This window comes from Haemaphysalis longicornis, unplaced genomic scaffold (assembly GCF_048455015.1).
Source record: "Haemaphysalis longicornis isolate Haplotype H1 unplaced genomic scaffold, Haemaphysalis longicornis Haplotype H1 scaffold_4, whole genome shotgun sequence".
Classification (NCBI taxonomy): domain Eukaryota; kingdom Metazoa; phylum Arthropoda; class Arachnida; order Ixodida; family Ixodidae; genus Haemaphysalis; species Haemaphysalis longicornis.
In genome coordinates this window covers 143,920,025-143,943,094 of record NW_027526361.1, presented here as the reverse complement: position 1 = coordinate 143,943,094, position 23,070 = coordinate 143,920,025, and the positions used below count along the sequence as shown (strand labels likewise).

Here is a 23,070-nt window from a genome sequence, read left to right as displayed (position 1 = left end):
TATATTTAGTTTTATCCGAAAAGACTTGAAAACATCGGCACTAATCGGTTGGCCACATGCTACAAAGCTATGCCAGGTTTTCTTGAGAATATTCTAGTGACCAGGGCGTGGTTTCCCGAACCTGAAGACCAATTACACTGGGAAAATATTATTTTAATAATCTAACGTTATATATAATTTCTAACCAGATATCCCATTCAAAAGACATGAATCCGAGTGTAGCGATAAGTTTCAAGTGCCCAGACCTATATGGGAGAGGAACGCACTCGGAACACACTCCAAACTCATTGTGTATGCAGCATAAAGTATGTTGTGTCACGTTTTTGAGACATTTCCAAGAAAACTTTTCTCTGACTGCTTTGAAGGCAAGCAATTGTGTCGCGTTGCACATACCCGGAGTCCAACAGGCTCTCATGATAATTACCAGTTAAAAAAACAGCGAACAATGTCGGCTGAGAATCTCTTTAGCGTCTCCTAGATCATCGGAAAGTTAGCAGGTTATGATTTTTATTGTTCTCAAATTGATGACAGCTGAGCACAACTTCGAAAAGTCCCGTCGTTTTGTAGCTCATCCAAGTTTCGTCAACGCCCTTACGCTGTGCACAATTTCTGTCCGTACAGCACAAAAAAGCATGCTTAATTGCGCAAAAGAGCATGTGCTTAGACAAGGCGTTTTCGCTGTTGGCTCTACTTAACCGTGACACTTTCCACCAAGCTAAGTTCAAGCGACCAGTTCTTAAAAGCAGCTCATACCTGAATCGCATCACTTGAGTGTCCATAACAAATAAATGTTAGCTATCTTTTAGCGCATAGTATGTTCCTTTCTTCAGGAAGAACGGTTGATAACATTGAATGTGTCGTGTTTGTTGTTTCTCTATAAAAGTGGGTATACTGAGTGGCCGAATACATTAGAGTTGTTGGTTTGTTTTACGTTCCGACGCAGAGGCATCAGAGGCAGAGGCAAAAAAAAGTAACAACCTGAAATACAATTTTTTTTAGAAGCAAGGGTCTATAACACGAAAAAAAAATATCCATGTCTTTTACGCTGTGTTTCCACATCGTATTGTGCCATATTTAAAAGCCATTTGCCAAGTAAGAAATATACACTGGACCGGGTTAGCCGTGGTAGAAGAAAATCGGTGCTCAAAAGACAAAATAAAATGCGGCAGATTGCCAAGCAGGACATCTAGCTTATATTGCAGCAGAGCAACGAGTTGGTTTTCTTATGTCCTATTATCCGGAGAAAGGATTCGCAAGTCTCGAAAAAGCGAAAAAAGCGTACGTTCTGTAAAGAGGTGCGTTTATTAAGCGATTTTGAGAGACATTTCACCCTTCTGCTCACGTCGAGGTCCTCCTGCAAGAGCGCGCTCAAAAATACACTTTTGTACAGCATGAAAATAAGTATTAAGAGAGACAAAGTGGCTTTCGTTTGCGCGATCATGTTCCAGAGCGCATTTGTCCTGAAAATGATAGCCCCTTTTTGCAGCCCGTTTTCGGGGATGAGACCCCTTTGAAAGGAGCTAACTGCCTTATCGCCATCCCGCAAAGGAACCGTTTTAGATCCCATTCTTCCAAACGAGGTCACCGCACAATGGAAGACGTACCCTGGGAACTCTATGGAGGCCATCAGCGATGTATTCTGATGGAGCAAACCTTTGCATAAGTGGTGTTCGACCCGTAAAAAATCGCTGCATTCTTGATTCTTTTTTATCTGAAGTGGGATACGTACTTGGCCCTTTTATAAAGGTTGTTCCGGTGCATGGTTTCTGGACGTTTAGATCACCTTCGCGGTCTGAACGACGCGTTCGCAGAATGTTCGCTCCATCAATGGAGATGGGCGTTTGGACGGGACGAGCTTCAAGAACTGTATCTGCACAGCCATCTTAATGTTCGGAACACTTTCATCTTAAGGATGTTGCCAAGAACGATGTCTTTCCGTCTAGTATTGGCGCAAAGAAAAAAAAGAAAGCGCCTGAATAAGAAACTTCGAGTGTCGATGAATCTTGGGAAAAAATTGTCGGCAAGTTGGAACGGTGAACGTTTAAGCTACAGTAGAATCTCGATAAACGGAAATCGCTTAAACGGAATTGCCGCTTAAACGGAACAGCAGCCTGTAAGTTGGTTGGTTTTGTATTCTGATAAAGTATTAAAACTCTCGGTAATCGGAACTAAAATTTCTGCGTCACCGTGTAAACGGAACCAGAAAAAAAACTTGGGAAATCCATTGGCATGGGAATCAGCTCTTTACGGTTCCGGCTGTTCCGTTTTTATTTTTTCTTCCTCTATGTTTTTAGCCTCGTTGGCCTTGTAAGCCTCCTCTCGTAAGTGATTAGCCGTGTCAGCGCAACGAATGCAACATCGCAGTTCTAATTCCAGTCGTTCGGTCTCGATTCAAGACGCCGAGGTTACAGGGCTCAGCTGCTGCCGCCTCGTTTGTGTCATTGTGGTGCTAATCGCGCTTCATTACCGCGTTGCCGTCTTCTAAATTTGGTGGCTCGTAAGCACTCGCGAAGTTTATGCTTATAGCCTCCGTGAAGATGCAGTTGCAGGGACTGTAACAAAAATAATTGATGAAATATGTAGTGCACAGCGACGCATTGTTGCCAAATCAACTTTGTGAATGCTGTGCCTAAACTGCTTGTAGTTTTCTTGCTTTCTGAAACACTATCAGCTACATTCACCTTCTAGTGCTTAGAGTTCAATGAAATGGTATTAAGAGTGTGTACGCACACAAATTTGCACTTCCACTCATCTCTCTCTGTAAACGAAGCTCCTGTTAAACGGAACTAATTTTTTCGGTCCCTTGAAGTTCCGTTTATCGAGATTGTACTGTACTTGTATTTAGATCAAACGTTTTTTGTTACTTTCTTTGGCTTTTGAATGGTGCAGTGGGCCGAAAATCGGTTATGTTTTGGGATAGCTTTTTTTTTTGACCAAAAACGGTCGCTTGTGTTAGGACTTTTAGCTGTTCTGTTACTTGGAGCATACTAAGTATAACGTTGAACAGTTATAAATATTCGTGTTACTTGGGGAATAGAAAAAACGGTGAACTCTCTTGGTTTTCATCAAAAGAGATGGCGTTACCGCAAATAAGAAAATTGCGAATGGCAATTTTAAACTTTTTTTTCTAATGGTGATGGAAATATGGTGACCGAAGTGTTCATGGTGTGCGAGGTTTCAAGCGAGTACTAAATGTTATACCACGTATGAATATTAGACACGAGAATAAAACACCGGCGGGATCGGAAGTAAGGAGAGCCCGGTTCACTTTCGCAAAACGGTGAGATGTGTTTCTTGTACGCGTTGGCGAAGTCTTCGAAGTGTTCTTCCACCACTACGATTGATTTAATCCGACCCTTGAAGTTCTTTGACGCATATCAATTTAGGAATAATCATTCTTTTAAAACTGGAAAGTCGAAAAGTTGGAAAAACACCGTCTTGCAGTTTGTATAACTTTAAAACTTAACATTTGCTTTTATGCTTCTGTTCGAGTTTTTTTTTCAATACAATTGCCTCGCAAACTGAGGATACTTTATCTCTGAATGATACAATTAAATGCTTATTCTTTTTTACTTTGCGTATATGGTGTTCTAAAAACGACGCCTTGATCTCCTTTGGGCTGTCTTCATCAGAATGAGTTTTTTTATTGAGAACCCCGTCGGGATAGGTCTCGGCGGTTCGTCCCTTTCGGAACATTTTGATGCAACAAACACGGGAAGAAGAGACCTCCAGAAGTGAGCCAAACCAAGCAGTTTGGCTTATCTTCGACCACCATTTCCCCTCTGGAGAGCAATGTAAAGCTGCCAATTTAACAAAACGATTGAGAAAGCTTGTGGCGGCCTTAGAAGAAGACCAGGGCTCACTTCTGCTGCACCTTTACCGATACCAAAAATGTGAAGCAGGGATGCTTAACTTCAAGTACAATGACATCGACTTCTACCCCCTCAGCGCAATCCCAAGCAATGTCGACGTCCGCGACTCTGGATCTAAGGAAAGAATACCTAACCAAATGATGGTGGGTCGCACGGGAAGAAATAATACACGGGATCGCGAACATCGGTGACTTCCCTCCAATCGAGCGACCAACCGTGAGTTGCCTTTTCTTTTTCATATTTGGCTTAAAAAAATTCCCTGACTGCGAACAACCGAGCAGTAGAAAATGCAGTAGATAGTGCCAACCTGGAAGAAGAAATGGGTGACGCAGCTGACTGAACGAAAGAAGAAAGCTGGGAACGTTAACCAGCAATTTCGGTTAACATTGCCAGAACTGATCCGTGAGCTCTCACTGAGTTCGTCAAAACTAGAACTACGTCTGCACTCTGGGAGCACCTTCTAAAGGAACAGTTACATCCCGAGAGAAAATAAAATAAAGTAATTTAGTAACTGGAACACAGGGCGGCCAGTACAAAAGAGAAATGAATTTGCGGGTTATCCCTAATAAAAGAGGGGTGCCTATGTTTTTGTATAAAGAGATTTAATGGGATCCAACTCACTACTACTGCTCAGAGAAAGCGGCCAACATTGTTACGGAAGCGACAAGCGCGACCAGACAAGCACAGCGATTACTCGACCCTTGGTGACCAGGCATCAAAACAAACAAAAAATAAATATGCCGTCCAGTTGTCGTTTTGAAACAAACCCTCAATTAACCGACAACGAGAACTCGCATGGTGTAGAATGCAGCGGCCCATTTGAAGGGCTAGAGAACAAAATGCCACGTTTTCAGGACATCCATGCATGTTTATATTACTTGACATAGTGCATGATATCGTGAAGTGTCGGGTGAAAAGCCGACAAAGAACAACAGTACCGTTGTAAAATAAATGTAATGTTGGTTTGTCGAACAAACTGACAGTTTCAAGGCGCAAGCAACACCAGAGGACGCGAATTGTCAGGATTAACCTAAAAACCAAGCGGCAAACAGCCAAAGGACTGAATAGAGAATAAATCGAAGAAAAAAAACTATTGTCTCATAATTTAATTGAGCCTCCGGAGCGCCAGAAGAAACAAAGTAAACAAACATTTGTGATGACAAATCGCCCTGGCGGCGAAAATCGGCCGACTGTTTGACACCCAAAGGGAGTAGTAAAATCAACGGCCGTTAAACAAGGTAACATTTCTACACTCCAGCGCAGCAAAAGTGACGTTACCACAGGTGTAAGCAGAAGCGTCAAGGTCCCCGAAAATGCTGGCTTCTCTGGATATGAATCATCTCTGTAGGGCAAGTATACCGTTTCTACGCCGTGAACTCCAACACATCGTCAACGTTCAGTCATTTTCGCGTGCTGTAGGACGTTTAAAGAACAGATGCATTGCCACTCTCGTCCTTATCGTCGCCAGTTAGTTCTACGTAATGGGCCTCGGCGGATTGTCCTGTTCTGAACAAATACAGTGCCCTATTGTCAAAAATTGGTTCGATACCAGTGCTATTTTCCGAACCTAAACTTACAAAACGGCAAAATGCCTCTCCGCCTCTCAGTGAAATTTCGAGGAAGAATAACGTAATCGTACAGCATTGCTTGACACATTACGTGAGGTAACTATTTATGTCCGTTACCAAGAGGTGTATCGCAAGCTTAGCCCTTATGACGTACACGCTAGTAAAGAACATTTTAAAGACATCGATATGGATATTTCAAAGCTAGAAGAAAGCAAACTCCTGTCCAATTATTCGGGCACCTCATTTAGCACCAATACACTTTCGGCGAGGTTTGCCGGAACGTTTAGCACAGTGGGCGAAGGCAATAAAAATTATAAAATTTCCAGCCCACATGCAGACTACCACTGGTAGCATTTCCAATTCCGAAGTCACAATCACCCGGTCCTGATTTATACTTTTGGCTACAATTAAAAGCGAAAAAAATAATTCCCGCAGATACTTTACGAAATTCTTTTAATAAACCAACTATCGGTAACGAAGCCTGATCAGGGCTATTTGGTTGAACGTACTTAATAAATTTTAGGAAGAAGAAACACGTACACAGACAAGGCGCCTTGTCTGTGTCTACGTGTTTCTTCTGGTCTCCGTTGTTCAGGGCCTCAAAATTATTCAACTATCGGTAGTAATCTCGTTCAAGTAGCACGTGAAAATATTTGCCGAATTAAAATACTGTGTTCATTTTTTGTAGCTTTTTTAGCACATTTTCTGATTTCATGCGACTGTGTGGTCAGTAGAGTGAGTCTTGCCGAACTGCCCGCTTGCCCGCAAAACCAGTGTTACTTACATTTATTGCAATTTATAAACAAACTAAAAATGCTTTACTGGTATAGCGCTTCGATAAGGGTGTTGGTCTTCACATACCTCTTCACCTTCTTCCCCAGTGGATGCCGTCAATTTTAAAATACGCTTAAAAGCTGCTTTGAGAGAAAGTCAACATTGTAGCGACGACTAACTCTACTTGTGGTCATCATCCTCGAATTGAAAAAAAACAACGTTATATCATTTACGACCACGACAGCTGAGTCTCTGTGCTGTGTTTCAGGTGCAATATTTGTTAAATAGATTATTTAAGAAGAGCAGGATTATTATTTTAGAATTTCTCCCCATTGTCGGTCTACACGGGTGTCTAAGGAAGCAGTTTGTTTTTGCAGAATGGATGTAGCGAGTGTTAATATCTTGAATTCAGAAAACAAAAGTTTGCCGTTGTGTGGGTGATAAATGATCTACAATAACGCGGCATATTTGATCCTATTCGCTGCGTTATTAATAGACTGGCATAGATTCATAAAAATAACCCGAGCCAAGATTTGCGAAGCCCGCATTGAGGTATCAGTATATCTAAGAAAAAAAATTTTTCGGAACAGCCATTACAGCACATACTTCGCCGCGAGCATAAAATTACGAAATTTCCAAGTTTCAGTACGCTAATCGTCCGCCAAGTAGGCTAGATAGGAAACTGAAAATGATCATAATTTAGTTTCCCGAACTGGTTTCGTAGAATTCCGGCTGAGAGCACCGGAGTATTTTGACCCTAAAAAAGCACTAAATAACACAAATCTGTATATAAGCAAAAAATGGATGGGTCCTCTAGCACAGGGATTTCGAAGATTCTCTTACGAGAGGGCCGGGAAGTTTGCATTTCGATGAGTTTAGAAGCTACGGCACCGGGCCAGTGACTCCAGTTACTTTACATATTCAATATTCACGGGAAGAAAATGTTTTTTCTGGTTTCATTTCAACTGCAGGGTGAACTCCTTAAAAATTGATACGTGGTTTTTGCTAAACATATACAATCTAGAAGACTTTCTACAGAACACGCGCTTCCCTGTATATTTTAAAGTGGGCAATATTCTTGTAGTGCTCGCAATCTAAACTACGTTAGCTCGCTTAGGGAGAAGTGGTATTTTTTCCGACTTATATTTTTATAGGAAAGATTCGCGCCATTCATGAATACCCAGCTAGAAAATACCTGCCAGGAATATCTTGCACGAATCAGTGCGTAACAATGGTGCTTTGAGGTGCGACGCAATGAGGTGTGAGGTGGTTAAAGGGGCCCTGAAACAGTTTTTCTTCTTTCGAAATCTTCAATGCTTGCAGGACGTAGTCACCGAACGTACCCAGTACTTAGATTAGTGGTCGCAAAGTACCTCGGCCAAAAATCACTGCTCTATGCCCATCAGATAACTTGTAAACCCGCTCAAAAGATTTTCCTCTCGTTCCCGGTCATGACGTTCTTCGACCACTCGAATTATGTCCCTAAGGCCATGTAGCGGCTCTTGGCCGGTTTTCCTTCAGTTGCAGCAATGAACGCTGTTCGATAACAACTTTAGGAAAAGCCCCCAAAACAAGCGGAAACCAAAGTCGTATCTCGTGTGACGAGCTTTCGCAGCGGTTCCAGACTCGAAGGAAAGAGTAAAAGCGCTAATCGAAAGTGTTTCAGGGACTCTTTTAGCATGTTGCAGTGCGACGTACGCGCACAGGCAGCCGCGATAGACGTTGTACCATGAGCAGGCGTCATACACTGGACTGCATTCAATACAAAATTTGCCGATGTTGGAATAGGCTATTTCGACGTAATTTAATGCAACATATAATAATTTTACATGTTGCACGTGCATATAATTATTTTCATAGCGTGGCCACCACGCACCAACAGTCAGTAGAAATCGTTTGGTTGATACAATCACTTGGACGGCCGAAGTCACACATCCAACGTTGTAGAAATGGCCCCCAAACTCGCCGCGGTGTCTCTGCGGCGAAGCCATCGTACTGTGAATCCGGAAGTCACGGATTCGCGGCAGCAGTTTTCGTCGGAAAGGCGAAAAAGGTTAAACGATTGGTGTCAAAATTTATTGGCACATTAGAGATCCGCGGTGGGTCAACAAGGCCCCCAACTGCACCACTCATTGTAACCCAGGGGCAGCTTCGGCTCGCAAAAACTCCCAAATTTTAATGAGGTATAGCCGGTGTAGGCCAATAGCCTGGAAAAGATACGCAAGGTGCTTTTATTTATGCTGGGCTTTGTACTTGTAAAGCGGGAGCAGTTTAGCCGCAAATTAAAAAAAAAAAGAATATAATAACGGTTGTGAAATACAGTAGCCGAGCGATTTTTCGGATTTCGGGGGGGGGGGGGAACAAAAAATAGCCCGAATAGAAGAGCAGTCCGAAAAACCCGTGAGTCATTACTGTTATGGGAAATGGGTGATTCCTCGGGAAAGTCCGAAATATCCAGCGAGCCCGAATTTTCGGAGTCCGAAGAAACGGTCGGCTACTGTATTGCAATATGACACTTATTTTTCCGTAGAATAATAGCGGCACGCACAACCGTTGCACAACAATTCCAGAAAAGTTACCTCATTTTTAATGCCTGACCTCCGTGTAATGTTCATGTAAGGCATAATCTATCTATAAAGAAATCCTCCCTGGTGTGCCTTTTTTTAACCGAAAGGTTTACACTTTCCGCGATTCGTAATAAATGTAGGCCCTTTTTGTACAACGAGCCGTTAAATAAACCTAGACTGCCCTACAAAATTGCGGCTCAAAAAAAAAAAGAAGCGGCAGAATTTTCACTTTTCGCCGATATTCCGCACAATTGTTTGCATGGAGAGCTTAAAACTCGCGTTATAGAAGTACTTCTTCAAGTGTCTCATAGCGGTTTATTTTATTAGAGCTTGTTTGAAATAATATTCCCTGATAGGACGTATTTCATTAGACATGCTAGTAGTCCCAGAATAAGCTAGCGCATACTTTCCTAATTTTAAAATACAATTGACCGCACCTGGTTAGTTGTGAATCTGCGATTTTCTTGCACTTGGTTTTAAACGCTTACGTCGAGTAAAATGGCGAATATTATGTAGTGTGTATTCTCGCGTCATTTTCGTTTTTCCGAAACACTCAGACAGAAAGAACAGCATTGCCATTTTCAAGTTGACTTCGCATGGTGAATGCAAAAATGAGTAGAAAAATACTTTCCACAACCCGAACATTACGCTCTTACCTTGTACTCGCCCGATGCATCCAAGAAGAATGACAGCGGCAGGAACCACAGACAAGCAATTCCTCGCCGCGCTAATCCGGTGGTGGCAACGATGTTGTCTAGCTGATGAGCATTGCTGCAACTTTGAAGTTCCAAGTCCGGTCCATCGTTGATAACCACCGTACTGAGCACCGCACATCCCCAGTGTACCAGCTACCGACCGGTGTATCAACTGGAACTAAACTTCAGACGTGGGAAAAGAAGGCCACCAGTCCTGTTCAGTTTCCTTCCACGTGGTTGTACTCTTCAGGTTTCCTTTTACAAGCTTATGCTAAACACATCGAACAAAACTTTTCATGGGAAAGCAGCTAACGCGAAAAATATTCGTTTTGTCTCTAAAATTTCAAGCGGAGAGTTATTAAACTATGGCTAACGATCCCACCGAGTTCACGTTGCTGAAATAATTTCGGCCAACTTTTACGCTTCAGCGACAGGGCGAGAAAAAAAATCAGCGCGTTAATAGAGCTCCACAAGTGAAGGTGTCGGGTCTGGGCTTTCAACGCGTGCAGAGTGGCGGGGCGGTTACGCGCTCCAGGCGCCGCAGTCCGTGGCGAGGGGCCGTTGCCGATTCGGGCTTCGCCTGGACGCGCTCGTAGCAGGAGTCGGGCGCCGAAACGGGGCAACTGAGCGCCCGCCGGGGGAGGCAGCGGGAAAGATGACAGGGGCGCCCTGCGTAACCGGGTTGGTACCGCCATCTGGCGGCCCCTTCTGGAGGCGCCCGAGCCCCGCGGGCTGGCGAAAACCCACAATCTCGGTGCGCGGCCGGGGCGCCACGGGAAAGCGGGATGACAACTGCTGGCGCGGGGTGGGCGAAATGAAGGGGAGAATGCGGGAAGGGGAGCGGAGAAGAATTGACCCCGCGCGCTGGCGTTGCGATGGCAGTTTCCGCTCGGGCGTTCAGCGAAAACGTTTTTGCATGCAGAGGTGAAGGAAACGACGGAACCTTTCTAGTTGCCTGTCTGCCTGTTTGCTCTGACTCTCGACACAATGGAAAAACGTTGCGCGTGGGCCTTTTTGGGGCGGTGCGCTTCTTGTTGAGATTTGAGGAGAAAATTTGAGTCAGAAAAAGCAGTTGAAGGCAAGAAATTTGTTCGTTCGCCCTGAGGAGAAACATTTATTCTGAGTACCGGAGCGACACCTTCTCGTCTCGCTTGCTGGGTTAAAATTGCGATGTCAACCCCTCTGGTATACGTTCTTTTACACGTTTCTGTTGCATTGGCTAGCTCACGTCGCAAAAAAGAGAGACGAAGAGCTCGTTTATGTGTTGTGATCAATACTTGCCAGCGGTATTGTAAGGAAAACATCTGTTTGACGGAATTTTTGCGTCCCAGTGAGGACAAAATGACAGCGGCGGCAGTGCACTGGCAGTGTAACTAAATAGGTGGTGGCTGAAGTAGCATCACACCAGTAAAGATGTCAGGAGGGTGCGGCCGAGATTTGTGGGCGCAAGCGTTTCTCACCGAACAGCATCTAGCAGCGTTTGCAGTATTCGCTGTATCCATAGCAGTGATTTATTGTCCTTGGCATTCGCTTTAAAAGTTTTAAAAAGGCTGTGTTCTGAACTTGGGCCATTCTTACATGGTAGTGGTATCAGGAATCTATCAACTGAAGCAGAACTACTCTCGAAGCAAAACCTAGAGGTACACGTTACAACTTTAGCCGTTGCCGTCGCGGAAAGTGAGGAATGACGTAACTAAATGTTTATCTTTAGACCTTTCCACATTATCACGTGATTTCACATTCCATTGCTCTGTACAATCACAAGACCTCCTGCGGCAGATTTCGTGAAATATAAAAACACAGGTCAGCTTCCCCAGAACATAATTTGGCCACACTAGTTGAGTATTCGACTAAAACCTACCTATCGCCTGAAGTGTTCCTCCTGGAGTGGACATAAATAGGCCTATAAACGAAAAATTCCCCGAGAATCTGCTCGCTTAGATGCAATACTTTCTTTCGCCTAAACCTCGTAATGCATTATCCTTCCTCTCTCTCCCGTACTCACAGACTCCCCTATTGCTCAAATAATGTGAGAACAACACAGGTTCGCTCACTATGATTCTATCTTTTACCGTTCGCAGTGCATGCGGGTCATTTGTTTGCACTCCTCGCTTATGTAGTATTTGAATCACAGCCTCGGGCCGGCAGGTTTCTTTTTAAATAGCGCTTTTAATTTGTTACGCTTCAGTACCGTTTCTGAGGATGTTTTTTTCTATCGTTGAAGTAAGCCCACCGGGTATTCTTAGTTAAAAGCGCCCTGGAACGCATGCTAAGTCTATATTTCACCTCAAGTATAATCGAGGTTTCGTCTGCGCTGCATAATGAAGATATGTACGAGGCATGGCACCAATTTTAGTAGTTTAAAGCTGTCTTCCATGGTTATATAGGTGTGTTCAACCATTTTTTTTTGCTGGGCGAGACAACATTTATTCCCTTTATGTGGCCCGGTAAAGACTACTTGTTTGAAAAGAAGCACAATATCACTTCCAAATGCTGTGTCCGCTATTCAACTGAGGAAAGTAGTTCCGTAACAACTAAGGGTTAGGAGATAGATAACAACACTGCTTTTTTATAATGAAATTATCTTAACCGTAGTTCCTCTAACAAGAGCCCTGTAGAACGATAGAGTTTGTGTGCAAAATTAGATAAGCGGTGAGCAGAGGATCGCCTACAGGTCCTTCGAGGAAATATTTAATAAGTTGATAGAATGGTTCTTTTATTAAACGTACTGACGGGGGAACCGGCAATTTGCTCCTGGAAGAACACTGGCTGTACTTTTATTGTATATCAAATGTAGGAATTGGGCTCTGGGTACTTCCACAAATTTCAACGGACCAAGCGAAGGTTCCGTCGGTCTCACGTCGCCATAAAATACGTTTTGAAAAAACAGACGCATCGCGCCCGACTACAGTTATATTCCACGCAGTGCATAAGGCATTCGGTTTAACGCAATAATTTTGAATAGCGCATGTTGTTTCCAAGAGTAGAGGATCAAGACAACGCCAGCGAATAGAGCGAAATTCAGCTACCCTCAAAGCCACCTTTCGTAAGATTAGAACTGAAACCAACGGTTTTTCAAAGCAACGAACACCTATTCTTTTCATCAATACTTGAAACGCTATGGACTAGAAACGCTGGCTTAGGAATTTCAAACCAGGTACGTTAAGCTGGTGTAAGCATCGTTTTCTCCGTACGCCTGCTGTTTTCTGTAATAAAACTGAAGAACTAAGAAGATTAGCTCCCTAAGAACAAGTCCCTACTAAAATATGACAACACAGGTAGACAAACAATCGTTTATTCATGGGAGCAGTCCAACAAAAACGCATTACCGTATCATTGCAGCGAAGTTTCAAAACTGCTTAACACTCTCCTAAAGAGCACTGAGGGTGTGGGCGTTTTTTAGCCTGGCGCCTTCTGCAGCGAAAAACCGGGCACACCTGCTTGCATAACCGTTAAAGGCGTACTCAACGTGTAAATTCCTTGAGTTTGCGAATAACTGTGTGTGCTCACGCTGTAGAATTTAAATAATTCAGCTGGTGGGCAACAATGTTTATTAGTCGCCGCAGTTTTCGTTCACATTGAGAGTGCTTGTCCGAAGTCAAGCAGTGTGCAGTGATAGGGCCGTAAAACTGTGTTGGTGGCATGAGGAAAACAAAACAAAAATCTCGCAGTTTCCAATAAATTCTTCGCCTTTCTAGGTTTTGTCCAAGTGGGGCAATCCAAACATAGTTTTACAACATCCAAAGTGTTGCTTAAGATGGTAATGCGTCAACAATTCGACAGAAGAAATTTCGGTTTAAAAGCATCAGCATTATCTCTCCGATGGCTGCCATTTTTAAACTGTTGACAGACGATTTCATTCCAAGAGTTCATGCAGTTCCCACCGCTTGTATCAGCGAGTCTAACAACGTTTTTCGAAGCAGTCTGGCGCCGCGGTGCATGAGGAGCATTTTGTAAGTGTTTGAAAGTATAGTTATATTAGGTATGCCAAAAAATAAAAGTAACACGCTTCAGTAGCATTCGGGACTATACCATAGAGTTTTGGAACTCACGCCACATTCTCACTTGTTGATCATTAGTGTAGTTTACATTATTGTCATATAAAAGAATTTTGATAAAGACTAGCTGCTCAGTTTTTTTCTAGTACAGGAATCTAACAAGGCGGTTGCCTAAAAATGTTTTGCTGGTAGAAAAAGGGTGGGAGCACGCGAGTTGAATTTGGAGACTTCCGAATGTGAGGGCTTTCAATCTGTGTAGCTATGTGACTATTCTGCGGACAACACTCTAAAAATAAAAAAAAATCGCAAATAAGTCTCTCTACACCACAAATTACCATCCTGACAAAAATATCGCCAAAAACCAGCACACGACATTGACCTCTTCCCGCGAGCACCACTTCTATTGCAAAAAGAAAAAAACCCTAATGACTAGACTTTACTATGTTAATAGAAAACACCAAAAATATGGCAACAAAATGCCTCTAACGTTTTCTGCCTAATGATCCGATGTTCAATTCATTCTTTGTAAATACAGGGTGTTTCAGCGAACACTGCCAAAAATTCTTAATAATAGGCTCTTCGAGAAAAAAAGAAACCCTCTTCAGAAGGAGATTGCTAGCTGCGGCGGACGCCAGATAGTATCAAGGGTGTGCACATTAGTTAGGTGGGTAATTAAACTCTACTAATTAACTTCATAATTAGCAGAGTTTGGTGGTTATTGTCAATGGTGATTTTGTAGCCCCGGGGAAGACGATTTCATATCAGGTTTTAAAACAACGAAAAAGTCGGTGTTTAAAGCCCTGTAGCGCGAGGAAACCTGCATTTGTTTTGCGCTCAAAAACGAAACTCGCCGCTCGATGAGCGCTGGAAGTGCTGAGCGAACGCAACGTCCGCTGGTGACGTGTTTCAATAGATTTGGCGGCCAATTCGAAATGTAAGTGCAATTTTCCCTAGCTAGGGAGCCTCGATGCGAGGCAGAGGCAGCAGTGCATCATGCGCAACTTTTGCTTACTCACTGGGCGGAAGCCGAAGTCTAGTAATCGCCAACTACGTAGCTGCGGATTTTGAAATGCTGTTAGGAGCCAACCTGGGGCTCCGCCAGTGCACTTACCTCCAGAAGCAGCCTTTAATTACCATTTACAATGCACTAGCTTTGTTCAAAGAATAAAGGCACACTTTTGTGCCAGTGCAGAGCTTGTTTTGCGGCGCCGGTATTGCGGAATGCAACACTCGAGTTATTTTTACGTGGTATCGGCTTGACGGCTAAAATCGTAGCTGACAACTTTTTGGAATTGCAGCGCGACATTGTTTTGTACCAGCTTCCGTTCCATTTGTTGTAAGAAGTGCTGACATAGGATTAGTAAATCCAGACCTCATACTTTTTTTAGCTGTTTTGAGTCATGTAACAAATATCAATGAACAAAAATGGTTTATTTCAATGTTTCATTTGGTTGTAGGCCTATTTGGGCGCTCCACAACAGTAATATTTTGGACGAATGCACAGAATATTTTACATGATGTGCTCAAATTGTTTTCCGTCCATTGCAATGCACAGACGAAGGAGCTCTTTCATGGAGTTCATAGTGGATAAAATCATCTGTCTGGGAATGTTGTCGATGGAGCTCCTCACACGTTGCTTCATATCCTCAAGGTTGGCCGGCTCAGTCTTGAAAACCTAATTTTTAACATATCCCCAGAGGAAGAAGTCCAAAGGTGACAAATCGGGTGACCTAGGCGGCCATGGTGTGGTTCCACCACGCCCAATCCACTGGTTGGGAAAGGACTCATCGACGAATTTACGAGCCAGTGAGGAAAAATGCGGCGGGGCTCCGTCGTGCTGGAACCACATTTTTTTCAGCGCAGCCAGTGGCAACTCTGAGGCAAACTCGGAGACGACGCCCTTTAAGACGCACTCTGTGTACTTCTTTCCGGTAAGGTTTCCGTCAATAAAGTAAGGACCAACAATACAGCCGTTATAAATATCTCACCATACGTTTACTGACCACCTTGCCTGGTGCTTATGCTCACGGAGCCAGTGGGGGTTCTGATCAGACCAATAATGTGCGTTGTGCAAATTGACATTCGAATTCCTACAAAATTGGGCCTCGTCAGTCCAAAGCACTCTGTTGAGGAATTCCCGATCGTCGTCGCATTGAATAAGGCACCAGTTGCAAAAATCAAGCCGTTTTTGAAAGTCGCTTGGTCTGAGCTCTTGGTGAAGACACACATGATATGGGTGGTAGCTGTGTCTTGAAAGTGACCTCCAAACTGAAGCTGGGCTCGCTCCATATGCGCTGGCAATTTCCCTGACGCTTGCTTCCGGCCTGACAGCGACGTATGCCAGCACATCGACGTCAAAATCTTCGGTTGCACTGGCTGGCCGCTTCCTTCTCTGAGCATGGACTGATCCAGTGGTTCTAAACCGATTAAATATCGATACAAATGTGGCGCGAGCTGGCACACGACGGCCAGGATGTTGGGCAGCATACAGCATCGATGCCAGTTGCGCGTCCTTTTGCGCGCTCACATAAGCCAGTAAAATGTCCACTTTCTCGGCAACGGAGTACTGGAGTTGAGCTGGCGCAGCCATTTTCACAATAATAACGCGGTGGCTTTGAAACCTTGATCCTCAAATGGAAGAGGTGACACCAGTGGTACGGTCTTGGCTATGTCGCACGCACACTGCGTAAAGAAGCATTTTAAAGCGAAAAGCCGCAAGCACTACGCAAGGCCGCAAGCTATAGCCGCGAAATCCCTCCTGGCTCAGCAAACAAGCCTTTCCTTTATCTGAGGCGCTTTCTAACACGCAGCGATTATAAACGAGCAGCAGATAAAGCTAACGAAAAAATGAACGGATGGTGACGTTTCGCACTTTGCACGTCTGGTAGCCACTTAAGATGTGGTCAAGACAATAAAAAAAAATAAAAGCAAAACTGTCGGCAACGTCCACTAGGGCTACCGAAACGGGCGACCGTGTAGTGGGCGATGGCCTTTGTTTCTTGCGCCTACCAACGAAAGAAAAGATAACGCTGAAAAAATACAGGAGGCGATGGCGTTGATATCAGCTGGTTCCCTAGCGTGGGGAATCACCAGCCCCTTCTTGAATTGGGCGACACAGTCACAGCAACACGTCATCAGCGGATGTTGCGTTTGCACTACACTTCCGGCGCACCATGTGCGCTGAGTTTCGGTTTCATGGGGGAAAAATGCTCGATTTTTTGCGGGCTGCAGGGCTTTACAGAGTGCCTTTTTCTTTGCTTTGAAAACTGATCGGTTATCGTCGTTTCCGTGGCTACAAACTCGCCATTGGCAATAACGGCCAAACTTCAATAATTAAAAGTTAATTAGACAATTTTAGTTAATTAAGTATGTAATTCGCATGTTTCTTATAACTGCTGACGTCCGCTGAACCTGATAGCTTGTTCCTTAAGAGAATTCCTATTTTTCTTGAAAAGCCTACCTTCAGGAATTTTTGAAAGTGTTCACTGAAACACCCTGTATATAAACAGGCATATCGCTTGTATTGTTATGCGCACTTGCATTTGTTTCATTGGTAATGGCGGTTTCGCGTTAGAAATTAAGCTGTTATTGGGAACTGGCATCTGAATCTAATATCTTGCACATTATGACTTCATAATTATTGATTGTTATGTAAACTACACGCCATCCACCCTACTCGTTACGATCCCCTATGTAATCACTGCCAAGCACCAGGCACCCTGTGCCATATTGTCTGGGAATGTCAATTGAACCCAGATCTTCCCTCCATCCCCAACCCCTCACGCGAGCAGTGGGAGAGTACGCTGGCCAGCTCATGTCCTGAAACGCCGCTTTTGCTAGCGGAAAGGGCGAAGACAACCGGCCATACCAACGGAGTCTTGGACGGAAAATCCCGACCACAAATATGCTCACTTGAACTGTGATTAAAGTTTCACTTCCTCTCTCTAGCCTAAAATGTGATTTTGTTTATTAGAGCAAATTAGGGTGTCAGAGCTTTGATGCACAAAGAATTTAACAAAAGAGCAATGGTATTACTCGGAGGAAACCTGGTGCACAATGTTCCGATACAGTGGAGAAGCGGCCAGTATTTTTTTGTTAATAAGACATAAATAGGTAATGTTAAGTAATTAACAATTGCCAGAACTACTGTCCAAATCATTTGTGTGTCAATGAGGCATTTGTAGGTACCTACGAGGGGCATCCAACTGCGGTATTTTAAATGACGTACGAAGTGCATGCTTATTTTTTATGACTGATAAAGAAATCCCATAAATTTCAAAAATATCACGTGACAGCCCTCCCACTCGCGCCATAAACCAGCCCCTAAGATAACTTCAATAAAAGCAACTGCTTTGCGTATCACATGCCCGAAGAGACAACGCATCACCTTGATAATGGCATGCATGGAAGGAGCAATAACTGCAAGTTTCACCGGGCGCGCGTGGTCGAGAAGGCACAGACGCGGTCGCAATTATTCTATGATTTTTTTGTTGATTTAATTCCAACGCAGAAGCATGCATCATAAAGCAGTGCCTGCTAGGGGGCACTGCTTTATGATGCGGGCGGGAGTGCCGTCAATTTGTATTTGGTTTATCACTCAGAATAAATGAGTGCGCAATAAGTACGTCGCTGAAAATACCGTAGTTCGATGTCCCTCGTGGGTACCTACAATTGCCTCATTTACGCTTCGGTGATAGAGAGAGCACTTGTCGTATTGGGTAATTAATAAATACTACCTATTCCAATCTCATAAGGAAAAAGATCTTACCGGCTGCTACTCCATTGCAATATAAACATTATGCGCTAGGATTTCTAACAGTAATGCCATTTCTCTATCTTTTGAAATTTTGATGCACGATAGCTTGGCCCCCTGCATATTCGGACGCCGTAGCAGCCAACGGCTACGCTTAAAAGTATTCTTACCTGTTAATTATTTTTTTCGTACTAAAGACCGAAAACAAGCAATACTTTCGTTTTGATTATTAGGTTTAACGCGCCGACGCCACGCAGGCGATGAGGTGTGCCGTAGTGGAGGGCTCCTGATTAATTTTGGCATCCTTGAACTCAGCAGCCCAACGCCAGAGCCACTGATCCAACGCGGCGGGTAACAAGCACGGCTGAACGGCTGAAACCAATAAAACAGGAGGCGACGAAAGAAGACATAAACCACAGAAGAAATGAAAAAGAAGGAGATGAAAAGAAAGCGAGAGAAATTAAAGCAGAAAGCCTGAAAGAAGCAGCGGAGGAAGCACCAATATCACATATACATAAAAAAAGAAAACGAAACAAAGAAGGAAATCAGAATGAAAAAGAAGGAGAAAGAAAGGACGAAAAGCAAAAGAAAAGAAGAACGGAAAGAGGGAAAGAGAAAATGAAAGAAAAATCAACTACTCCTTCGTCGAAACGACAGTGATGGGGGCAAGTGAATCAAGTCCAAAACAAAGACCAAAATCAAACCAACCAGCCCAGAAGCGAGCGGACCCTATTTATCTATGATGATTAGTATGATTGTTCGAATTATTGATTGATTGATTGTTTGAATTATTGATTGATTGATTGATTGATTGATTGATTGATTGATTGATTGATTGATTGATTGATTGAGGGTTTCACGCGCCGACGCTTAACAGGCGATGACGCGCACCCTAGTGGAGGGCTCCGGATTAATTTTGATCACGTGGGGATCTTTAGCGTGCGCCAAAATCTTGTACACACGGGCGTTTTTGCTTTTTGCCTCTTTCAGAAAAGCGGCCACCACGGCCGGGACTAGAACCCGTGTCCTCGTTTATTAGTATGGTCGTAACACGATTCACAGGTTGTGTGTACGGTAACGTTGTGTGGTCTGGGTCCACCCGCTACTGAAGCGTAACTTACATGCATTTCTCTAGCCTTCAATCATTGACGTCGTTACTCGCAGGGGTGCACTTTTAGAACTGCGTCGAACGAGCGGAAGTGGCGCAATCGGATCGACGTGGGCTTCATACCGCGAGGAACCACAGGTGTATTGCGACCACGGAAAGCGTTCTAAATTTTCTTCAGAGAGTGGTGAGCTGGGCAAGTTGGTATGGTGTCATTCTGGGCAACAGCGCGAAAAACGACGTGAACTAAGGGAACAGACAGGACGAGCGCTGTCATGAACAGGACGGACAGCGCTCGTCCTGTCCGTTACCTTCGTCTACGTTTTTTTCGCACTCTTGCCAAGAATTTATTCTTCACCCACGATTATCCTCTTCGTCAAAGAAAGCTGGCTTTCCTTCAGTGCGGTTAGAGTGGAATACAGACGACATCAGTGGAAGGCTCAAAACCTCGCTTTGAAAGAAAAAGCAGAAACACACAGATGGAGGCCTTTTTCAATGTGGGTTAACCCCGAAGGGTGAAACAGTTCTTGTCTCTTTTAAACTGACATGTTTTGTAACTACACTAGTGGCACCGACAGAGCAAGGCAGAATAAACGTGTGTATTTCTCAAAAACAGAGGGGATAAATCTCCTGTCCACGTCGTCTTCACCTTTGTCGGCTTTAACAGCCTCCAAAACCAGAAGGCTCTGATGGTCGATGGAACGAAGCGTGCTGTTTCCTTTCTTGTACCAAATAACATTGAATATCCCATATTGACTCTCTTTTTTTACCCTTCGCAAGTGCGAGAGCAATATTTTCTGCGTAACATTGGGCGCTTGCGTCTTGATCATGGCCCGGAAGCGTTGTTTGAAGAGGGCAATCAGTGGCAAGCATTCTCACGTCCACGTGGCACCACAACAATGCATTTGTGCCCCTGGCAATTACGCCGACACTAGCGTGATAACCCCACCTTCTGTATCGCTTCCAGGACGCCGGGTATTCTGCGATCCTACATGTAGCAGTGGCTTTTCTCGTGCGAAACAACAAAGCGCACAAACGTACGGGATGACACAAAGAAGCACAACACAAGTACAACATTGCAAAAAGTGTGGATGTAAACCCCATTTTGGTGATACCGATGTGCTCTTCAAGCACAGAAATTGGATGGCTCTAGAGTAGTAGCAGCCAGTTTCATTAACCTTTAAAAATATTTTCCTGTGTTGCCTATGTCCAGTGAGTCGATTTTCAAAGTCTTTCTTGTATTCTGCCGAAATAAAGTCACATCGTAGCTAGTATATACCTGCCATCTCTTCCGGTCTACGCGAAAATATTCTATCCTGGATTGGGACATTCCCAAATAATCTGCCTGAAAGGTCCGAACTACCGCGGCTGTAGGCAAATTTAGAAACATGCATGCTCAAAAGATGCTTCGTTTCAATGGAACTGAATAATACAAAATGAAACAACTTGAATCCTTGGGGTCGTAAGATTGGTGTTCCCACATCCGAAATGGAGCGCGTAGAGGTGGGCCTAATTAAATGGCTTGGGTAATAAACCCTGACGTTTCCTGTGAAGAGTCTACAAGGGACGTCCGAAACCGCATACGTTTGGGTGCCAGTATCCCCACTGTGGCGTGGGAAAGAACGGGAGGTTCTGGCATCAGGTCATTTAGATTATAAATGACGGATAGCGAAGAAGTTATTCAACCAGAGAGGCTAGAGAACCTACGTAAGTTCTCCCCATCATTTTACACGTTAAACGTCAGCAAACAGGAGCTTCTTGTTAGAGTAGAAAATTTTTAAGAAATCAGACGGCAGAGAAAAATCTCTCGTGAATACATTAAACAACGGCGTTTTTAACTTCTTTCGTCTTTCAAATTGTCCCGTATTTTTTGCCCTTTTAAAACAAACATCCATGCTTTAAACAATCCCTAGTACCATATTACAGCTTGAGTTTAACCATGAATTTGAGCTCGTCAGATTAGTACACAAATGACTGTGCAATAGGTGCGTCCTAAAGATGTTTCTTCAGACCGAATAAGAAATTAATACGTCCAGTACTGTGCGAAACGCGCATACATTCTTTCGTATAATGCGTTGTTCGACGCACCACTGGGCGTTTGAACTCTTCCGTGGTTTTTAAATGCAGAGCATTTCTTTAACTCACGATGTCACCCGTTCTAGTTGTCCATCGTCGTCCGCACCCCTCCCCCTACACTATATAAAAAATAATACTTACCGGCGCCTGGTTTTGATCCCACGACCCTGCGGGTGGAACGCAAAGTACATGGTGCTCTACCCACTGGGCCACAAAGCCGACACAGAATGGAGGGCTACGAATTCATTCAAACTACGTCAAGAAGCTGCTTATACAACGCATTCACTACTTGTGGGCGGAACGCGAGGTGCATGGTGCTCTTCCCACTGCGCCACAATAATCATACCCACCTGCTAATAAATTATGTCATACCCACCTGCTAATAAATGATGTCACGTGACCACGTAATTACGTCTCCTCATTTAATTACAACACAACAACCAACAGCAACAAGTGCAACAACGTTAACGTAACGCAAACTACTTAACGTCATGCGCCCTCGGCAATGCTCTGCATTTGATCGTGCCCCTCGCGAGGGGGATGTTTAGTTTCCTGCCGCAGCAAGAACCAGGCGGCCTCCTGCGCAGTTTGTGGCGCATACCCACTTGGGGGATTGGCCAGGATCGTTTCACTTACTACATGCCAGTTACGGCAGGGTTTGACTCGAACTTGTATGGTTTTATCGTTCACAATTTAATGCATGATCAGTGATTTTATTTTTTTGTTCTGATATGCTTTAGAGCGCGGAGACAAGATTCAGAGTACGGCACCATATTTCTTGTGTTCGGCGATCCCATTGCCTACTCCGCATATAATTGATCGGATTATTTCTTGGATAATAAATACGCGGACAAGACCGGCCGCGGACGGTCTCGTCCGTGGTCTCGACGGTCTCGACGGTCTCGCCCATGCCCCACAACCACTCTCTGTCTCAATGTCATGCGCCAGCATGCATTCATGACGCAGCATCTGTTGAAACGTATGGTGAAGCACACATTCCTGCTTATAGAGCGCTCTGTATACAACAGCGCAGCATGTGGTACTGTGTCGGTGTGTATCACTTTACTTGAATAAAACTGCAACTCTCGGGTTCATATTACGGTCTGAAGTTCGGCGATAGGGTTATTTTAGTAGCATAAATACCGACTCGGTGCGTGACCCGCATTCATGTTGACTGTCGCGGCGGGAGCGCGGAGGAGTTCGCATTGCTGAACGATGCTTGCCAAAACACTTAATCGTAACCTTCTGCAACTAGAACGATCAATCAGCCGAGAGAGCTGCGTCGTGTATCACTTTGGTTCTTTAAAGGAAGTTGGTAAGGTTATCACAATTTCGAATTTATATTTTTACCCAAGTAGTGTTTCAGATGTTTAAATCCCATTTATTTTAATATTGGTGTTGCGGTAACTTGGTTCGTGGGTGCAGGTAAGGCTGATGTCTCCTCCTATTTTGACGATGTAGTGGAAAAAATTCTGCATTGTGTGCGGCTGGATATCTTGGCTATGTTTTTTACACGACGACAATCAGATACGAAAGTCTGGATAACTTCAGAGAATTATCTACTAATGCGTAGCATTCATATGGCGCCTGTCTTGGGTGTGAGTTTTTTCCAGCCTAATCTCTTGGTTTTTCTAAATTCTGTCCGACCAATTATATGCAATA

General features: G+C 44.0%; 1 protein-coding gene across 1 annotated transcript in view; it reads right to left on the bottom strand.

The window, feature by feature from the left end:
* LOC144179424 (neural cell adhesion molecule 2-like) overlaps positions 1 to 10,094 on the bottom strand; it is a 187,494-nt gene extending 177,400 nt beyond the window's left edge. Inside the window, exon 1 of the mRNA XM_077707775.1 lies at positions 9,438 to 10,094. Within this exon, the coding sequence (XP_077563901.1) occupies positions 9,438 to 9,615 (178 nt within the window). The 5' untranslated portion in view covers positions 9,616 to 10,094. The remainder of the gene's footprint in view (positions 1 to 9,437) is intronic.
* Between the last annotated feature and the right edge of the window lie 12,976 nt (positions 10,095 to 23,070).